General features: G+C 39.2%; 1 protein-coding gene across 1 annotated transcript in view; it reads left to right on the top strand.

Annotated features, from left to right (window-relative positions):
- Positions 1-5,629: 5,629 nt before the first annotated feature.
- Positions 5,630-21,582, top strand: part of SCN4A (sodium voltage-gated channel alpha subunit 4) — a 120,738-nt gene continuing 104,785 nt past the window's right edge. The window contains exons 1-3 of the mRNA XM_083378987.1: positions 5,630-5,693; positions 18,008-18,121; positions 18,988-19,280. Coding sequence (XP_083235113.1) covers positions 19,014-19,280 — 267 coding nt within the window. The 5' untranslated portion in view covers positions 5,630-5,693; positions 18,008-18,121; positions 18,988-19,013. The remainder of the gene's footprint in view (positions 5,694-18,007; positions 18,122-18,987; positions 19,281-21,582) is intronic.

The raw sequence follows: 21,582 nt of genomic DNA, 5'->3' as shown, positions 1-21,582 counted from the left end.
CAAGTTTGCTAGCCCTGCAATAGGCTTAGGGAAGCCAATAAGGGAGCTGGTTTTTTTTTGCAAAAAAAAAAGGTGCTGGAATGCCGTTCTGAGTGTTCTATGAGAAAAAAAAGCCCTGAATAAAAGAATGAGTTTCTCTGTACTCAGCCTTGTGTCTTCATTCCTGCTCACCAGAGCCTATGACTTAACACATTGTTAATTAACATTCATTGTTATTAGATGTGGTGATGGCTATACATTTACAACAAGAAAAGTGAACAAATCCACAGAGAACAGAGATATAAATGGTTACTATACTTCATAATCACACATTTGTCTCTTGAATTAAAGGCAATAATATCTTAAATATCAATTGCTGAGCTCAAGAATGAAAGAGGACTATCAAAAGCATGCAAATATGAGTAGCTATAGCTACCACTTCAGTGGAAAGGTAACAGTGTTGATGTATAGTCATGCTGGCCACATAACTACAGAAGTGTCTTCAGACAATGCTGGCTCCCTCGACTAAGGAAAAGAGATGAGTACCACCCCCTAGAGTCAGACACAACAGGACAGGGGACAACTTTGCCTGTATCTTTATTATCTTCTTATGTACTTGCAAGTTTCCGGATGTTTCTAATTAGATATTACAGGCAACAATGCAGGGGCAGATTTCCCCCTCCCCCTTTCATTTGGTCTTAAGTCTTGTAGCAACTGTGATGGATATCATTGGGCTTGTGGTAATCTCAGTCTTTATTCCCCAGCTCCATCCTGGTCTTTTAATAAGATAGCAGATTTGCCTGTTGAAGGGGAAATCCCAAAAAATACTCATAGCATATTTCATACAGTATATTTTCCCTAGAAAAATGAATTTCTATCTCCTGCTACCAGATATTATGAAGTTATAAATGAGAATGGAATATAAAAATATGAAGACCCATTACTATCCCTGGTATTAAATCCCTGTGCATATCTATTGTCCATAGTTAATAATTATATTTCTCAGGAATATCACCTTAACATTTGTTCCTTTAACTTAAATTAGTAACAGTTCTATAATCTGCTCTCATACAAGAGAACTATTCTTTTTTTACTTTTCACTAGTGAATGATTAACTTTCTGTATTCCAGCACTATTTTTAAGATTATATGCCATCAGATTGATGTCAACTCCTAACAACCACATAGACAGAAATTGTCCAAGGTGATGGGCCCTCAACCTGGCCCATCAGGTCTTCCAACTATATGTTAATCATTGCCACAATGAAGTCCATTTATCATGTCACTAGATTTTTTTTCCTTCCATCTTTCCTTGGGAACTTTCAAGGGAACTAACTATTTGCACAGTATGTCCAAAACATAATAATTTGATGCTGGTGATTTTTGCCCCAAGTAAGAACTCTGGACTGATTTATTCCATGAATAATTTGTTCTATGATTCATTTCATTTTCATTTTTAAGATAACTCTTGAATTGTTTAACCATGATAAAAATAATAATTTGTACTATTGTAAAATAATATTTTGCAAAAATAAAAATGATATTTAATTGATTTTAAAACTGACAGCTTATTGAAATTAGTAAACCTATATTACCCTAATTTTCAAAAATACACAAACTAGTGTCCTATTGTTTTAATAATGGAACGAACAGAATTAAAAGGCATGCCTATACGATAAACCAGTTAAACTACTTTGGCTCCTGGTCTTTGTCCTCAACATTTCAGATATCCAACTTGATTAGGATACTATCATTTGATTCCCTTAGTTTTTTAAGTATGATTGTTACTAGATTAGACTACACAGTAACAAGTTTGGAAAGAAGAAAAATGCAATATTTGGTATAGTTGGGAGATGCCTGAGGATTGCAATGTGATCCCATATCTCTTTGTTGGCACTGTCATTGGATACAATAGCAGAAAGCTAAACAAGAGAACTGAAAAAGCTTCTTGGATGAGAGGCGAAACATTTTCAAAGGAAAAAAAAGCCCCCAAGAAAGTCAAATTGTGTTTTGGAAAAGCACTTTTGGGACAGCCATAACCTGGATGATAGAGAATCTTCATAGACAGAAAGCTGAACAAGACATTGTCCCTGAGAAACAACCAGCAGAAAATGAAAATGTCTTTGCCTTTGCCTTATTTCAAGAAATCTGAAGGAACCATAAGAGTTTTCTCTAATATGTTTATGTTTGAGAATGGCATGTTGACCAGAGGTTTAAGATCAAGGCTTTAGAAAGTTTGAAGCAATAAACAAACAGCACATGACTATCCATTATTCTTAGCTAAGGATGTTTTATACAATTAATCCAGTTTTCTGGCTTAATAAAGAACCATAAAGAAATTACATGTACTGGGTTCCAGCAATATAACAGGCTAAAGTGTGGTTGGCTTTTTTTTTTTGATTCAGTGTGTGGGTGAAGGTAGACAGTCTCTCCAAATACACCAGCTAGGAAAACAGCCATGCTACTCTTTGGTTAAGAGTACAGACGCTGTATTGAGGTATGGTTGCAATTATAATGTTGAGGTATGCAAATATTTATGATGTCACAATTTCATTTATTACATGGAATAAATAGGCATACCCTATTTTTCACTGAGTGGAATCAAATATTTTGGCAACTGGACTTTGAAGAATAAGAATAAGAAGTGTAGTGATGCTTGTGAGCTTTGGTATTGGAGAAGACTCCTGAGAATACTGTGGACAGCCAGAAAATACATTTCTGGATTATTGAACAAATCAAGCCAAAGTTCTTACTTGAGACACAAACTCAAATTATTCCATTTCAGAAACATTGCATAATGGTGAGATTCAAGATGCTGGTAATGACCTTTAAAGCCCTACATGGCATAGGTCCGGAGTACCTTAGGGAGCACCTGCGGCCAGCATCAACTTCCCTCCGCCCAGTGCGCTCCCACAGAGAGGGCCTCCTCAGGGTGCCACCGGTCAGAGAATGCCGAATGGTGACCCCCAGGGGGAGGGCGTTCTCTGTGGGTGCGCCGGATTTGTGGAACCGTTTACAGGTTGAGCTCCGGATGGCTCCCGACCTCCGCTCCTTCCGACGTGATCTAAAAACCTATTTGTTTGAACAAGCCAGCCTGGTCTGATGGGTTTGGGTTTTATTATTGTTTTTAATGTATTGTAATTTATTGTTGTATTGCATAGGGCATTATGTTTAATCTTTTCTTAATTTTTGTATCTTTGTATTTTAGTATTTATTGCCCTGTTCATTGCCCTGAGTCCTTCGGGAGAAGGGCGGTATACAAATTTAATAATAATAATAATAATAATAATAATAATAATAATAATAATAATAATAATAATAATAATAATAGTTATTGTTATTGTTATTGTTATTGTTATTGTTATTGTTATTGTTATTGTTATTATTATCTGAAGAAGATGCTAATGCTGGGGAAGAGTGGAAAGAAAGAGAAGAAGAGGATGATGACCTTCAGCAAGGTGAATAGACTCAGTTACAGTGGCAAAGAGTGCACAATTGGAAAAGTAGAAAGACCAGCTTAGGGTTAGATCATCATGGAGAAAATCTGTCTGTGTGGTTGCTAAGAGGCCACAGTGATTTGATAGCACACAATCAAACCCCTAATTATTCCATGCCCAAATCATTTCTAAATCTTCTTTAAAGCTAACCAAAATCTCCCTTGAAATTTGTTAGGGTTTTCTCATTTGTTGTGGATGTCATATTTCAAGCATTGTTTTACCTAGGCATTATAAAGTGGTACTAATCATATGATTATGATTCTATCCTTCTGTTAATGCAGGCTAGGATTCCATTGGCTTTTTTGGCAGCTGCTGCTGCTGCACACTGTTGGTTCATATTGTCTATCAGGACTCCTGTATCCCATTTGTAGTTGTTAGTACTGACACAGGTTCCACCAAATATATCTGTACATTTGGTTTTTCTTGCCTAAGAATAAAATCTTACTTTTCTCACAGTTGAATTTCATTTTGTTGGATAGTACCCAGTGTTCAAGTCTGTTGAGCTCCTTCTGGATCTTGAGCCTATGTTCTGGGTGTTGACTATTCCTGTCAGCTTGGTGTCATCTGCAAATTTGATGAGTTCTTCTTCTATTCCCTCATCTAAATTATTTACGAAGATATTGAAGACTACTGGGCCTAAGACAGAATCATGGGGTATCCCACTACTTACTTCCCTCCATGTTGATATAGTTCCATTAAGGACTACAAGCTGAGTGAGGTTTGTCAGCCAGTTATGAATTCATTTAGTGATGATGCTGATTATTCCATAGTTTTCCAACGTGCTACGAAGTAGGTTGTGGGCTACTTTGTCAAATGCTTTATTGAAATCCAAGTATACCATGTCCACTATACTATATTATCTATAGTATTATGTCCACTTTATTGTCTATACTATAGATAAGGTTCTATACACTTGTGCAGGAGTAAGAGATACAATGGGGAAGCACCTACAGAGATCAGAGCTGTAATGTATTGGCCTTATCTGTTTAATTCACTTGCTTTATGTCTGACTTTTTGCTTAATGGCTGACCTACTTTCTCTTCCAAACACAGACACTGTTTCCGCTGATCTGGACATACAAACTGAGCTGAGAGTCAGTCCTGCAGACTTCTCTGCATAATTGGACTTTGGTTTGGCCTGACTAGGACTGGCCTGCCAAAGGGACTCGAGTCACTGTGACTCCACTGAACCTCAGAGCCCTGATCTACTCAGCCTGGCAGGCAAGCAGGTAGACTGGGCGATCCCTGTAACCCATGAACAGTCACGAAGGCTGCCTAAGTATCTGCAATATTATGTTAAACAAGTGAGAGTTTGTGCTATCTAGGGGGAAGGGGTGTAATGTATGGGTCTTATCTGTTTAATTCACTTGCTTTATGTCTGACTGTTTGCTTAATGGCTGACCTACTTTCTATGTGTTATGTAACGGTTGCTGTACTAAGCTAGACTTGCTGTCTCCAGGCTGTTAAGTAGGTTTGGGGCAGGAAAACTGTTACTTTAAACCTATTAGTCGCCGCCTAGAGGCCAACTGTATAAATAGCTGCAAAGCAGCTATTTGCTTGCTTCTGCTCTGTTCTGAGTTGAAATAAACTTGTTGCTGTTTGAACACCTTGTCTCGCTTAATGCCTTCAAAAACCAAATATTTAACAAGAGCTACTAGAAATAAGAAGACTGTCTTCCTCAATTGCCTCATTAGTTTTAAAAGAGCAAGTGGGAGTGGAGAGGGTAGAAAGCACTTGGTTTTAAAGGGAAACAAAATCCACCATCCCCAAATATACTGCTCAAAAAAATAAAGGGAATACTTAAACAACACAGTGTGCTATATTTAATAGTAGGATGTCTTATTTTCTGTTCCCTTTATTTTTTTGAGCAGTATATATTTTCCTTTTTGATAGGGTAGAGAAACATATTCCTTTTGGGAGCCTTCGTGGAAGGCTGTACCATCTAGGCACATTACAAAGTAGAGCAGCCGAGTTACAGGACTATCTGATACTTGACTGGCTGCCCAGAGGAGTGAGTGCCAAAGCTGAGAGAGAGGAGGATGCTACCTGAAGAAGCTTGAGGGCCTCAGGTTTCACCATGACCATTTGAAGGCAACAGCAGCTGTTCTGCCAACAGGCACAGCTCGTCTCCAAGCTCCCTCTCCCGAAGTCAGTTAGAAGGGAAAGAAAATTGGACCCTAAAAGGGTCTTTGGTGGGATATTGCTCACACCGTCAAACAGTAAGTAGGCAACAAAATCCCAGTTGCTGGCTGGCAGCTTTCATGCCTCACGGATCATCTTCTGCTCTTTTCTGTCCCTGGTACAGGATGAGTTCCTTAACTTCCATGTCTTCTTGCATGGCTGATTATTCATGCCTGGCTTTGACTGCCCTGGGGCAAATTATGTGTTGCTACTGCTGTTGCTGCTGCTATCACATCTTTGGCAGGAGGAATGCTTGGCTATGTGTGCCCCCCCCCAAAAAAAACAAAGCAAAAAGCTATCTTCCTCCTTTAAATCCCTGGTGGTTAAACAGGTCAAAATGCTACAATGTGGAAAAGAAGGGCATGAGGATGTGTGTGTGGGGGGGGAAGCGGGGAGAGGGCAAAATAGAAGAGAGTTTGGGAGGGGGAAAGGGGTGTCTGTGGACCAACTGCGCGTGCAAGAAGAGGTAAAGGACATGGCTGAGATGTCAAAGAAGCTGCTTAGGGCTTATAAAGTGGTAAGACTCCATCCTCTTCATGCTTCACAGGATGACTTGAATCTTGGCTTTAAAAGCAGAAATACCCCAGCTCTGGGCGTCTTCATCTATCACTCTAAATATAAACACAGGCCACACAGTGGGCTACACGAAAGGACATATGTTATTTGCTAGGGCAGTAGTTAGAAAGTAGGATATGTTCTGAATCTGTATTTCATCTGTGGAAGCATCAAGTAAGAATTCAAGCCTTCTGGTATCCTCTTGACCTGGAAGTCTCAGAAGTCAACTAGGTCGTCCAGTAGCTGCTACTTCAAATAATGGCCAAAAGAGACATCTGTCCACGTTCAGAGACACTCTTCTCTGTATTGTTTACTATATGTTTGAAGGATGAATTTAGGATTGAGGCCAAGATCAATTTGAAATCCTGGGGAAAGAGGGAAAGTAAATGAACTGTTTTTATATTGGGTGAATGTTATTTCTTGTCTGAATATTACTGATATTCCGTTTATATGATTTGATATTATTGGATCAAAAGTGCAAGAACATTACCCAAATGTTGTGGTGCATTGAGGCTTCACTAAAAAGGAAGATCTTTGTTCCCAGTTATGGCACGATTTGATTAACTTAAGTGCTTAATGGAGAACAAGTTAACTTATTTTCTCTTTTTGAACTGTGGAGGGCATGACGTGTTTCAACCCACCCCTTTGGCTTGTTGATGGGAGAAGGATACAGTTTCTGTATGTTTCCCAAGGAGTTCACATCCATTCTGCATTGGAAGCTGAAATAGTCAGGCAAACTGCTCTTCAAGTACCTCCCTCCTCCAAACCCTGCCAAAGGGGGAGGGAAAGCAAGTCCCTTGATGGAGAATTTTGTGCTAGATGACTTACCATTTCCCCACGTAGAATAGCCAGAAAAGAAAATAATTATTTATATGAGAGCCTTCTTAAATAAAAATTGTAATTCTTATTTTCCTGAAATAACAAATGCTGGGGCTCAAGCCAGTGTGGAATTAGATGAGAAATATATTCAGCATAAAATCAATGGTACCTTTAAAATGTGCACATTGTTCAGCTGAACTTGGCTCTTGTTGGAGTCTGCTAGCAAATCATTGTTTTAGTTAGGACTCATTCAAGTACCCTGAACGGTAAAAGCAGAGGAGGGCGGGGAGATGATTTAGGAAGACTTTGGCTTATGACCACAATTGAGCCCAAAATTTATATTGCTAACAAGACAGTTAAGTGAATGTTGCCCCATTTTACAACCTTTCTTGCCACAGTTGTTAAATGAATCACTATCGTTGTTAAGTAACATGGTTGTTAAGTGATTCTAGCTTTCCCATTGACTTTGTTTGTCAGAAGATGGCAAAAAGTGACCACATGACCCCAGCACACTTCAACCGTCATAAATTTGAGTCAATTTCCAAGCATCTGAATTTTGATCATGTGACCATGGGGATGCCACAATGGTCATGTGAACAATGGTCATAAATCACTTTTTTCAGGGCTGTTGTAACTTCAAACAGTCACTAAATAAGCTGTTGTAACTCAAGAGCTACCTGTATATTAATCTGTTTGTTTAACTACTTCATGCTGGTATTTCATGTATCCTTTCAAAGAACTCTGACAATTATTATATAGGGAAACGTTAAGAATCTATATATTACTAAAACTCTACTGTTTGTAACCTTCAGTTATTACATCACAGGGCAACACTTTTTGAATCAATTTACCTCAAATGAGTTATCCTAAAGAATCCATCCAAAATCTGGGAATCATTACTTCCGTGGGATTGAAAATTGGCAAAGTTGTCAATGTGATCATTGTTTCCAATGCTCCCTGCCAGCTTCCCACAAGGAAAGTAAATTGGAAAGCTGGCAGGATGTTGCAAGTCACTCTTACACTGCTTTTTTGCTTGCCCATATTACTTCTTAGTTTAGTTAAGGAAATATCTTTCAAACAATGACCCAACAGATCACAGTTGTCTAGTTCTCTGTTAAAAATCACCAGAACTTCAGATCCTGCATTCAGATAATATGTTAAGTAGGCTAAAATGTGGTTTATATGCTAACTGTGAGAACCTAGCCATTTCTAAAAATGGGAACTAGTCAATCACATATTAAATGTATTCCCTAACTGTTTATTGCTAACCAATGTTTAAAGTTCAGCACATTGTATAAACTCAGCAGGAATGCTATAGTTCAGAAGGAGCTCTTATAGTTCTGGGGTGCTTCTCAAGGTTTCCTTAAACTTTGCACACTACAAGTGCTGAGAAACAGTTCACACAATTATTGGAACAGGGCTTTTCTAACTATTAAGTTATTATTATTATTTCCCTAAATTTAAATGTGATGAAGAGGTGTGAATGCATTGTTTTGATATCTCTATATTTTAAGCTTTAAGGAAGTGTTTATGATGCTTCATTTTTGAGGCTACCATAGAGAAGAGAAAGATTTATGAATTACTGTTGTAATGTCAAGATGTACATTAAATGAAAGCGTATTCTTGCAGTTCCTTGAGACTCCAGTCTAAGAAGCAGTCCCAAATCACACACAGTTAACGTTCTTATGAAAATTTCCAAAACTGAGAAAACAGTTTATATGAAGAAAAGCTTCCCTTTTCAGATGAACACTTATACATTACCAAAAATGAGGAAAGATTTAATGTGAATCTTCTTTTTGATGAAATTTGGAAATCAGTTTCAAAGTTTGATTAATTTGGAAGTAATTACTGTAATTTAGCTATAAATATAGCACATTTTTCACAGCATAAATCAGGGCTTTTCAACCAGTGGTACAAGTACCACCTGTGGTACATTGGCACCTGGCAGGTGGCGATCATCCTAGAAAAGTGGTAGTAGGGGAGGGGAATGAACTAAACCAGTGGCAGCACCACACAAACCTGAGTGAAAGATGGCTGGAGCTGCAGGGCTGTCAGGGCTCAGCGGAAGCGCCAGGATCAGCGCCAGGCTCCAGCTGGAGCTCAGCGCTGATCCTGGTGCTTCTGAGCCCAGAAGAAATGCCAATCAGCTGGAATGTTGCAGCATCTCCAGGCTCTTGTGATTTACATTCCGATGCTTGGCAACTGATTCATATTTATGATGGTCAGTGTCCCAGGGCCATGTGAAGTGACCAAAACCTGCTGCAACCACCCAGCAGAGGGGGGGGAACCAAACACCCCCTACCGCACCCCTGCTGCCAATCCTCAACAGAAATGCTCACAACAATGAAAACCTCGGACAGGAGGAAAAGCACTGCTGGGCGGGCAGGCAAGTGTCTTGCTTGGCAGTGGCTTGGGGGGGCACTTTTTTCAGTGCCATTGTAACTTAGAACAGTCACTAAGCAAACTGTTTTAAGTCGAGGACTACTGTACTTCATCACTTTTTTACTTTTTTTTTTTTGGTCATCAAGTTTTTGACACCTTGCTAGGCGACTGGTGGTACTCGGATGTTGCAGTATCCTAAAACTGGTACAATGGGTGAAAAGGTTGAAAAGCCCTGGCATAAATAAGTTCTTTGACAGCAGTCCTGGTCCTAACTGTTTATGGGCAACTTCAGAGTTCTTGCTCTTCCTGTTCAGACTTCAGCTGGATATCTGTATGACCTCTGTGGTGGACAGATGGCCTTTCAACTTTTATCCAGCCTATTTAGCACTTTATAAAAACAATTTCCAGATCAAATCTGGAAACCTTAAACAGAATATGAGCCATCAATTCTAAATTAGATCATATGGCACAAAGCTTTTTGTGTGCACAGGGCAAACAAACTGAGAAGCTACTAAGATTCAAAATGGGTTTATAAATACAGGGCCTTTTTGGAAACAACTAATTAGTTTTTGATTTGAGTGTAATATATTACTTCTGAGCATGGCTTCTTGCTTTGCTTACCTGCTTTCCAAAAGGAGGAGAAAGTGAAAGACTTATGCCGTATACAAAACCACATGCACCATCCCTAGTATTCCAGAATTTATAAGAATGAGGTAGATGCAAACTTAAAAATTGATTTTGTAATAATAAAATATATTCAGTGAATTATAATAACTTGCAAAAACAGCAAATAACAGGTGAACTTAAAAAAGTTTTTTTTAATGGCAGAACAATTGGTAGATATAAGGATGGGATATGTGGACCAATGATTTAACTTTTGTGAGAATCAGCTTCATTGTATTTTTCATTCAACCCTCATACCTACTAGGGGTTTAGTTTCTGTCCTAACAGGAAAGTGAGGCTTATACTCCTGATATGGTTGTTTAAAAACATTCTGTTCTTCCACTTGGTGAATGCAGTGTTCCATTTTGGAGAACTATGATTTGCAATGTGTTTATTTCAATTTTCCCTAAAAGTTCAAGGACAGCAAACTATAATTAAATATTACACCAAATAAAATCAGTTAGAAAGGTTATTAGGTAAGAAATCAGCAGATGAAATCCTAGCTTCTAAGAGAGGAAATATTAAGATTACCATAGGAGTCAAAATATTTGAGTACATTTTCAGAAACATGGATTCACCATCAAACCCATTCATTTTCACAGTCTACAAATATAGAGGTAGAGCTGGCAATTTTTTCTATTGCATGGTAAAATGGCAATCCTTTTAAGACAAGCTTCATGAACTTGGCATGCTGGTGATGTGTTGGGCTTTGTTTTCACCAATCTCAATAAACACTCTAAGTAAACACTTCTGAAACAAGCATATGTTAGAATGTTCCTTCTGAAAGACTCATAGCTCTTGATTGGCCTCATAGTTTTCAATTGTTATGATAACTACTATGTAGCACATGTTTTCAGAATCAGAAGCAAACATGATAGTTTATAGCATTCTAAACAAACCTTATTGTATTCTTGGACAAAGTGATAAAATTAGCAAATTAGAGGAATGCTGTGGATATAATGTACTTGGCCTTAACTAAGGCATTTGATAAAGTAGACCACAACCTACTACTTGATAAGATAGAAAAGTGTGTGATGTACAGCATCACAACCCAAAAGATTTGTAACTGGCTGATCAACCACACTCAATGTGTAGTCCTTAATGGAACTGGATTTACATGGAGGGAAGCATGCAGTGGGGTACCCCAAGACTCTGTTTTAGGCCCAGTATTCTTTAATATCTTCATAAGATTATTTAGACAATAGAAAGGGAATTCATCAAATTTACAGAAGACACCAAGCTGGCAGGAATAGCCAACACTTCAGAAGAAAGGTTCAAGATACAGAATATTGACACACTTGAACATTGGCGCTATCTAACAAAATGAAATTCAGTGGTGAAAAAAGTAAGGTTCTACATTTAAGCAAGAAAAGCCAAATGGACAAGTATAGAATAGGTGGTACCTGGTTCAATAGTAGTAACTGTGAGAAAAATCTAGGACTTCCAGAGGCCAATCATTTAAATATGAGCCAGCAGTGTGCTACAGCTGCCAAAAAAGCCAATGAAATCCTAGACTGCATTAATAGATACAGTATATAGAATCAAGATCAATTGAACTGTTAATACCACTTTATAATGCCTTGGTAAGACCATGTTTGGAATAGTGCATCCAGTTTTGGTCACCATGATATAAAAAAGATACTGAGACTCTAGAAAACAGCGCAGAGAAGAGCAACAAAGATGATTAGGGAATTGGAGGTTAAAACATATGAAGAGCGGTTACAAGAATTGGGTATGTCTCGTTGAATGAAGAGAAGGACTTGGGGTGACATGATAGCAGTGTTCCAATATCTAAGGGGCTGCCACAAAAAAGAGGGAATCAACCTATTCTCCAAAGCATCCAAAGGCAAGACAAGAAGCAATGTATGGAAACTAATCAAGGAGAGTGCCAACCTAGAACTAAGGAGAAATTTCCTGACAATTAGAACAATAAGTGGAATGAGTTACCTCCAGAAGTTATGGGTGCACCAAAACTGGAGATATTTAAAAACAGATTGGACAACCATTTGACTGAAATGGTAAATTTCCTGCTTGTGCAGGTGGTTGGACTAGAAAACCTCCAAGGTCCCTTTCAACTCTATTATTCTTTTAGATTCTGTTCTGTCATTTGCAGTCAAAAGACATTGCATAGATATGCTGTTTTTCTCTTGATAGATTTTTTTTCTGGTAAGGAAGAAAATCTGTTAAAGTGGGAAAACATGGGAGAGGGATACATACAGATCTATGGAATCCAACAATTGTACTTAGTCACAAGGCCAGTTGCATAGCAACAGCTTTGTCTGGTGTAATTTTCCAGCCGTAGAATGGAGATCATTCATAAGCGAGCTTATTTGATAGACACTAAGCCTTCTTCACTTCAGAATACAGCCTCTGCTGAGACTAGGACTCAACCAGGAATTTCACCTGTTACATTTGGTCTGTCAGCATCCTTGCACTACCATCTATGTGCCCCAAGAGAAATTAATTAATTAGTTATATCAGCAACTGGAAATTGTTTAGTGACCACAGTTGTAACTGGCAAGTTGGTTGTTTAGTGAAGCAGTTATTAAGTGAAACCACAATTATGCTTAAGATCTTATTTCCTTTGCTTTACAGATTTTCAAAAGTCATAAATGCAAGGACTGGTTGCAAAGTTATTTTTTCATCACTGTCATAACTGCAAACAATTGCCAATCTGGACATTCACTAAATAAGACTGACCCATAATATTATGAAGTGGATCCTACCAACCTGATTAACTGATAAGAGAGCTACTTATCTAGAAAAAAATGCCATTTTAACAATATGAAAATATTACAATCACCAAGGTTGTTTCAATTTATCAGCTGCTAATATTGTAGGAGATTAGAAAACCAGTTTGGTGTAGGCTAGAAACCAGGAGTCTGTGAGTTCTAGTCCCACCTTAGGCATGAACCCAGCTTGGTGATCTTGGATCAGTATCTCTTTCTCAGCTCTAGGAAGGAGGCAAAGGCAAACAACTTTTAAAGTATCTTGCCAAGAAAACTCCAGGGACTTGTCCAGGTAGTCTCTGAGAACTGGACACAGTTGAACAGAAGTTGAATAATGCATTGGAGAAAAATTATGTAAAGCTAAGGTAGTCAATAATCAGGACCAGTCCACTAGCCCTTTTTCAAACCAAAAAATTAGACTAAAGATTATATCACTTTAAACGGCCCATGCATTTGATTCAGTAATCACAACTCATGGCTAAGTTCTTTCTCCTTTCCTATTTAATGTCTACATGAGATCACTGGAAGAAATGATCTGTTGGGTGAGGTAGTGATATACTGATGATAACTAACTTTAAATCTCTACCCTGAGCTACCTAAGTGATGTTGTGGATGGCCTGTTCAATGCCTAGAAGCTGTAAGGATATGGATGGAGTACAATGGCTTTGACTCAGCTCAACCAAGGTAGGGTAGCTTTGGGTATTTGGGCCTTCCAGTGACAAGGTTTTTCCACTTTTAGCTCTGGATGGGGAGGCATTGTCCAAGATGGACTTGGTGTACAATCTGGGGATCCTCTTGGGCTCACAGCTCCTGCTAGAAGAGCAGGGGCAGCCATGATGAGGAGGCCTTTTGCACACCTTAGGTTTGTGCACCAATTGGACCCGTACCTGGGTCAGGAAACTTTGTTCATAGTTACTCATGCTATTTTGATCTCTTGTTTGGATTACTGCAACACATTCTATATGGGGCTGCTCTTGAAGAGCATTCAGAGACTTCAGTTCGCACAGAATGCAGCTGCACAAGTAATAAAGGGTGTGGGATATTTGATACATTTAACATCACTACTGTGTGAGCTGCATTGGCTGCCAATGTGACTGGGTGCAATTCAAGGTGGTGATTGTCACCTTTAAAACCCCTCATGGCATGGGATGGGTTACCTAAGGCAGTGGCCTCCAACCTTTTGGGCATCAAGGACTGGTTCCATGGAAAAAGGGTTTTCCGTGGACCAGAGGAGGCATGGTTTCGTGTGCTACCTGCATCCCATGGATGGGGCTTTGCTTGTTTGCACAGACAGTTTCCTGGTGTGCTGTGGATCGGTGCCAGTCCACAGACTGGGGGTTGGGGACACCTGACCTAAGGGACCATCTTCTCCAAATTGTTTCTTTCCATCCAATTCAGTCCTACAGGCTGAGCACCATGTTGGCTGGTGGGAATCAGGAGACATCCCTTCTCTGCCATAGCCTCTGCCCTCTAGAAGATCCTCCTTTCAGGGAACAGGATGGCCCTGACTCTATTGGCCTTTTGTAAGGCCATGAAGACCTGGTTGTATGACTGGACTCTGAAAAGTATGCGAAAAGTTTCTTTGTTGTAAGTCCTCCAATCTTAGAGAGTGATTACTGCTCAGAACTGACAATAGAAGACCTACTTCTTCTCTTCTTATAACCAGAATAACAGATTTAGAAGGGATCTTGCAGGTTTTCTAGTCCACCCCCTGCTCAGGAAGGAAACCCTATACCATTGCAGACAAATGGTTGTCCAATCTCTTCTTTAAAATTTACAGTATTGGAACAGCCCAACTTCTGGAGGCAAGTTCCACAGATTAATTGTTCTGTCAGGAAATTTCTCCTTAGTTCTAGGTTGCTTTTCTCCTTGATTAGTTTCTATCCATTGCTTCCTGTCTTGCCTTCTGGTGCTTTGGTAAATAATTTGATCCTTTTTTCTTTGTGGCAGCCCCTAAGATGTTGGAAAACTGCTATCATGTCACCCCTAGTCCTTCTACCATTCCTTATATGTTTTAGCCTCCAGTCCCCTAATCATCTTTGTTGCTCTTCTCTGCACTCTTTCTAGAGCCTCAACATCTTTTTTACATCATGGCAACCAAAACTGTGGTCTTACCAAGGCATTATAAAATGGTATTAACACTTTATGTGATCTTGATTCTATCCCTCCGTTAATGCAGCCTAGAACTGCCTCGGCTTTTTTGGCAGCTGCAGCACACTGTTGGCTCATATTTAAGTGATTGTTCACTAGGATTCCAAGATCCCTCTTGCAGTTACTATTCTTGAGCCAGGTATCACCTATTCTATATCTGTGCATTTGGTTTTTCTTGCCTAAATGTAGAATCTTACGTTTTTCAACAATTGAATTTCATTTTGTTAGATAGGGGCCAATGTTCAAGTCGGTCAAGATCCTTCTGTATCTTTAACCTATCTTCTGAAAAACAGTGGAGAAATAAGGGAGACTGAAAGTTTTCCCCTTTCACATTTGATCATCTACAAGAGTAAAAAATATTTATATATGGAAATTTGATTTTTACTGATGAAATTGAATTCTCAGAACTTACCAGAAAACACTGCACTGGCCTATGCTGGAGAAAAAAATGAAATAGGGCAAGATTTGCACACAACTTTTATAAAGTTGATATTCACTCACATGATCTGAGCACACTGTGTCTCTCTACGTCTTTAAATACTAAGGTTCTTCACTGTTACAAAGGTCCTTATCTTCTCATCACATTGCCCACCATAATGCTCAGTGTTACATTAATAGTTGTGAACAGACTGTCTTCTCTAGCAAGAGTGTTGACTGCTGTAATCAATTATCAGACTTTTTGTTTTCAAATTACTGTTAATTTCCAGGAAATTTTATTTCTCATCATTTGCACTAATCTTTTATATAACTGCAGTGGTTGTTTTGTAAAGATGCTAAGATATTAGGGAAAAGTTGAATAGATATAGAAATAAGATATAGAAATTCTGACTTTGTTAAATGCCTGCTCCTATCCAAACATTCATTAACAGTATTTGCTTCTTAATTAAGCATCCTTGGTACTCTGTATTTAACATTCTTTTCTCATGTATTTATCTCAGTATAATTTCTTCTGCAATGAGAAGCTTGTAAGATCAGTCAGGTTATGTCCTGGTGTTACTTTTTAAACTATTCTCCGGAAGGGTATTTTAATACTGGCTCTTGTTTCACCTCTAAGTATAAGATTCTCATCCGTTAGGAGTTAAGTTAGCTTCCTTCAAGGCATCATATAATCTCAGAACGTAAAGGAACATTCTTTGTGCAAGTTTCAGAGCAGGAAATTTAATGTCTGCCATCAGAACCATAGCAGGAAATAGACACAGCCAACTCACATTGCATTACAGGGACCATTTTAGGTTTGATGGAAGTCTGCTTTTTAAGAGTTGCCGTTCAACCCAATGCTTGAAGTTATTTGGAAGATTTGGAAACTTGCCTTCTTCCATACTAAATGATTTCCTTACTGACCATTCTGTGATTGTTCCCAGATGTGTTATCTGGTTATACTGTACTTTTACTATATTATACAAATTATACAAGAAACTCATATGCTGTTCACAGTGAAAGATTGCTTGATTAAAGCCAACAATGGTTGTTCCCCAATCTGCTCAGCACTACTTTTTCCCAATCAGCTAGAAACAGAATTCAATACAGGTAGCCCTCAACTTATGACCATAATTATTTATTTATTTATTTATTTATTTATTTAATTTATATACCGCCCTTCTCTCAAGAGACTCAGGGCGGTTAACAGGGCAATACGTAAAAGACAGATACAAAAGTTAAAATTATTAAAACATGATTAAACAATGCCCATAGTACAAATTTAGAATTAAAGTCATAATAACAAACCCACCCCATCCCATCAGGCCAGGCCCGCTTCCTTAAAGAGATGGGTTTTAAGGTCGCGCCGGAAGGAGCGGAGGTCGGGCGCCATCCGGAGCTCTACCGGAAGATGGTTCCATAAGTCCGGTGCAATTAAACTCAGAATTCCCACTGCCAATTCCCACTTGGTTTTATGACATTTTTTGCCATAGTTGTCAAACAAATTATTGCAGTTGTTAAGGGAGTCACACAGTTGTTAAGCAAATCTGATTTTGCTTGTCAGGTGGCTGGGAAAGTCACCCATTGTGATCACATGATCCCAGGCCACTGCAAACATTGTAAATACATGTTGGTTACCATGTTGGTTTTGATCAAGTATCTGTGTGGATGCTGTGGTGGTCATAAGTGTAAGTCACTTTTCAGTGCCATTATAACTTCATACAGTCACTAATCAAATGGCGGTAAGTTCAGGACTGCCTGTAAAGATTTCATGTAACAGTATAATGCCATGCTATTTTGCAATGTCCAACCCATGATCAAGATCTATCTAAAAGATTTTCAGAATTTCAGCTCAGAGAGCTGCAATACTAATTAGTAGCTATCTACTTATAGCTTTTTATTTCTTTCTATTAGGTGAATAATTCCTGATTAATTACCAAATAACAGTTTTAGAATGACAATTTAAACTTGGTTATCTCTTTACCCCTATTTTCAAAGCTGCCCAAAACATAGTATATATTATGCAAAATATAAACAGATATAGCTGAAGAACCTGACCTCCCTTATACTACCTGGAGGACCTTGAATAGGTTGCGAGTTGGAGTGCCTAAGTGTAAAACCAAGAAAAAAAACCTCTTTGTACTTGAAAAAGGTCTGATGAAAAGGTGTTTGAGCTAGTGATATATATTGTATTTATCACCTCATTTTGAGTATGCATTTGTATGTGTGTTGATATGAATTTGAGGGTGTAATCAGTGGCCTTGGAAAGAGAAAATAGGGAGGAATAAGATAATACAAATGTGAAAAGTCAAATGGTTAGCATGTATGAAAGGTTAAAAAGGTTAGAGTATTTACATCACTGGGATCTGGATATCATGTTTATTATTCTATATCAAATGACTATAAAATGAGATGGCAAATGTATGATTTAAAAGCAATTTTAAAAGCAATCATTAAAGGAAAATTCTTGCTTGTATAGGCAAATAGTTGCCTATTTTTGTTCCTGAGATGGCTTTAGGGCTGTTCTTTTCCAGATCTTAGTTACCTGTGACCAAAGTTAAACGTACAATTGTGTGGCAATAAGGGCTTAAATTCTGTTCCTGCTGAAGTCACTGCATTGACGTTCTTTTTCCTAGGGATCGTCTTGCTTTCAGTCTGAATCTCTGCAGCAAGGAAACTTTCACAGTGATACTTATTTTGGCTTCCAACTGCATATGGATCCCTGCTACTAAGACACTGCCCATAACTCGGTGGGTCCCCTTGAGCCTCCATTTGTATAATATTGCCCAATATTCATGGCATCTATTTGCTTAGCAATTATTTATCTTCCACTATTTTAAAAATGAAGCTGTTCTTTTTAGCTAAGGAAGATTTGAAAGGACACACTTAGCTAATAGATTATGGCATTCAATAGCTGTGGTTTGTGAACGGAGCCACGTTGCATATGATATGGAAAGACCACAAGCAGTTGGGTAAAGCAAGATATGAGTAAAAGGGAGAGCCTAGGAAATGAACCACAGGTGGGGCTGTCAAGTGGCAGGGTAGCGAGCCTAGCCTTGTTTTCCTTGTATATGGCTCCTCCTGCTTCTGTCCTTTCCTTCTCTTCCTTGGGAGGAATGGCCTGAGTCATCTTGTTGCTGAAACCCAACACTACCTATGATGGCTCACAACAGCTGGAGAAACAGCAAAGTGCAAAACTCTCTCCAAGGCTGACTGCCTAGAGTAGGCAAGATACATACCACCACCTCCCCTCCCCCATAGAGTTCACTTTGTCATGTCTAAAGGAGGGAGAATTCCCTCTGCTGCTACAGGCCCCATCTATCTTCCAAACTGCCCTACATAGACCAGGTTCATAAATTTAGCATCAATACAACATAATATTCACAAATATACAGTTGTTTACATCTTCAATGAGCTTTATGGCCTTTACTGACTCCACACACAATTTTCTTGTGTGATAGGTCACTGTTACTCTGATTTCTTAGGTGATGAAATGCTGTTATCTTTCTACATAATTAATGCCTTGTTACTTGTTTCCTGTCCGTTGTACCAAAATTCAACCTTTTCCTCTTGTTTCTCATTAGTCTTCTCTCCATTGTTTTCTGACTCTGCATAGAATTGATCCAAGAGCAGAATGCAAAGATGGCATCCAAGCCCCACATCCCAGGTCCAGACTGTCTCCGCCCTTTTACCCGGGAGTCCCTTAAGGCTATAGAGAAACGGATTGCAGAGCGGGAAGCTGAGAAATTGAAGAACAAACATGAGGAGGTTCTTGATGAAGAAAAGCAGCCAAAGCCCCGCAGTGACTTGGAACAAGGAAAAAACCTCCCACTCATTTACGGGGACGCTCCTCTAGAACTCATTGGAGTTCCTCTGGAAGACTTGGATACATTTTACAATGATCAGAAAGTAAGTAAGAAATGTTAAAGGGAAAGATAGAATTCAGTAATAAAAATGTGAAGTGGTATTAATTCTACTTTATTGTAAAGCTGCATTAACAGAATTTTGCAAGTGTGAAATACAAATTTACCACTTTTTACTGCTTGATAAATTAGGATGGATCTTTCTTTTCTCTGCCCATTAGTTGTGGGCTCTCCCTGCTTTTTATCTGATCATTCCTGAGGCGGCATTTCTTTTCTTCATTTTTTAGAGTCATTCATTATATCCCCAGACCCACACTCTTCATATATATATTGGTCTACAGCTGTCATCATCTCAAGACATGAAATCACACACATTTGGAAAGCAGCAGCTTGTGGAGGGCTGTAGTATGGTAGTACGGCCCTATCACAATAATGAAGAAAAATATAACAAAGTATATGCCTTAGTCTCTGCTTTGTGACTATATGTCCCTGAGGTCAGTTCTTCAGGATGGAACAGACTAAGAAACCATAGAGTCCAATGAAACTTTTATTATAAAGATATAGTAACAGAATTTTGCAAGGGTGAATGCCCTCCCTCCCTCCCTTTTATCTTCATTAGAATCTTGTCTCAGGTTATAGTTCTTCCCTGGTCTCAGGTTTTTTTCAACTGCCTGTTTTCTTGGTAGCTGTGGTAAAACATGGGCCACCCTAGGGCAGGGCTTTTCAACCTTTTCACCCATTGTACCACTTTTAGGATGTGGCAACATCTGAGGACCACCAGTCACCTAGCAAGGTGTCAAAAACTTGATGACCCCCCTCCCCCCAAAAAGGAAAAAAGTAATGAAGCACAGGCAGTCCTCGACTTACAACAGTTTGCTTAGTGACTGTTCGAAGTTACAATAGCACTGAAAAAAGTGCCCCCCCAAGCCACAACCGAGCAAGACACCTGCCTGCCAGCCCTGCGGTGCTCTTCCTCCTGTCTGAGGTTTTCATTGTCGTGAGCATTTCTGTTGAGGATTGGCAGTGGGGGATGGTGTGGTGTGGTGTTTGGTTTGTATTCCCCCCCATCTGCTGGGTGGTTGCAGCAGGTTTTGTTCACTTCACATGACCCTGGGACACTGTGAACGTCATAAATATGAATCAGTTGCCAAGCATCTGAATGTAAATCACAAGACCCTAGAAATGCTGCAATATTCCAGCTGATCGGTGCTTCTTCTGGGCTCAGCAGAAGCACTAGGATCAGCGCCGAGCTCCAGCTGGAGCCTGGTGCTAATCCTGGCGCTTCCGCTGAGCCCTGACAGCCCTGCAGCTCCAGCCATCTCTCACTCAGGCTTGTGCATTGCTGCCATTGGTTCAGCTCATTCCCCTCCCCCACTACCACTTTTCTAAGATGGTTGCGTACCACCTGCCAGGTGCCAATGTACTACAGGTGGTACCTGTACCACTGGTTGAAAAGCCCTGCCCTAGGGGACCCAAGAACTGCCCACACTGCCACACTCTGCACCAGCTAAAGCTTTTGAATGCTCATCAAGGATAGCCCCCGTGTAAAGTATATTGCGGTTGTCCAGACATGAATGACTAGGGCTTGAATGACTGAGTGTAGGAATTCCCATCCAGGAAAGACTGCAACTGGCACACAACACAAAGTAGTAGCCTGGGTGGGAAGGACAGACTGGGAAAATGGCAAAGGTTAATATATGTAGTTCAATAGCATTGCCATGTTTCAATTAAGGGATTCTGATGATTTTTACATAGATTTAAATTTGTATAAACATTTTAAATTTAAAATGTTTGAAGATCCAAAATTTCATGTTAACCATATCACATTTGTCAAGCTCAGTATTACCCCCACCAGTGCTTTTTTTTGTAAAAGAAAAAGGTGCCAGAACTCACACATGTCATACAACCCGCCTTGTCTACCCTACAAGGTTCCATCCAAAAAAGGTGCTGGAACTCCATTCTGAGTGTTCTATGACAAAAAAAGCCCTGACCCCCACAATGTTGAACAATTGCCTGGACCATAAAATTAAATAAAAAGGATCCAGTAGCCAGAACAAAAGTATTTGGCCAAGCAGCCACAGGCCCTAATAAGTTTATGTCCTCTTCACAGATGGTATTGATTTGCCATTTCTCAATCTAGTTTTTAGCACATCATTAAACCTCGACCACATAGCATAATTCTAACCAATCTTTCCATTACAGGTAATCCTGTAAACCATTGGTTTAGTCACAGTCTGAAGTTACAATGGCACTGAAAAAAGTGACCTATGACCATTTTTCACACTTGTAATATTGCAGCATCTCTATGATCACACGATCAAAATTTGGATGCTTGGCAACTGACTCAC

Source organism: Vipera ursinii, assembly GCF_947247035.1.
Source record: "Vipera ursinii genome assembly, chromosome: Z".
NCBI lineage: Eukaryota > Metazoa > Chordata > Lepidosauria > Squamata > Viperidae > Vipera > Vipera ursinii.
This window is presented reverse-complemented; position numbering and strand designations above follow the sequence as displayed.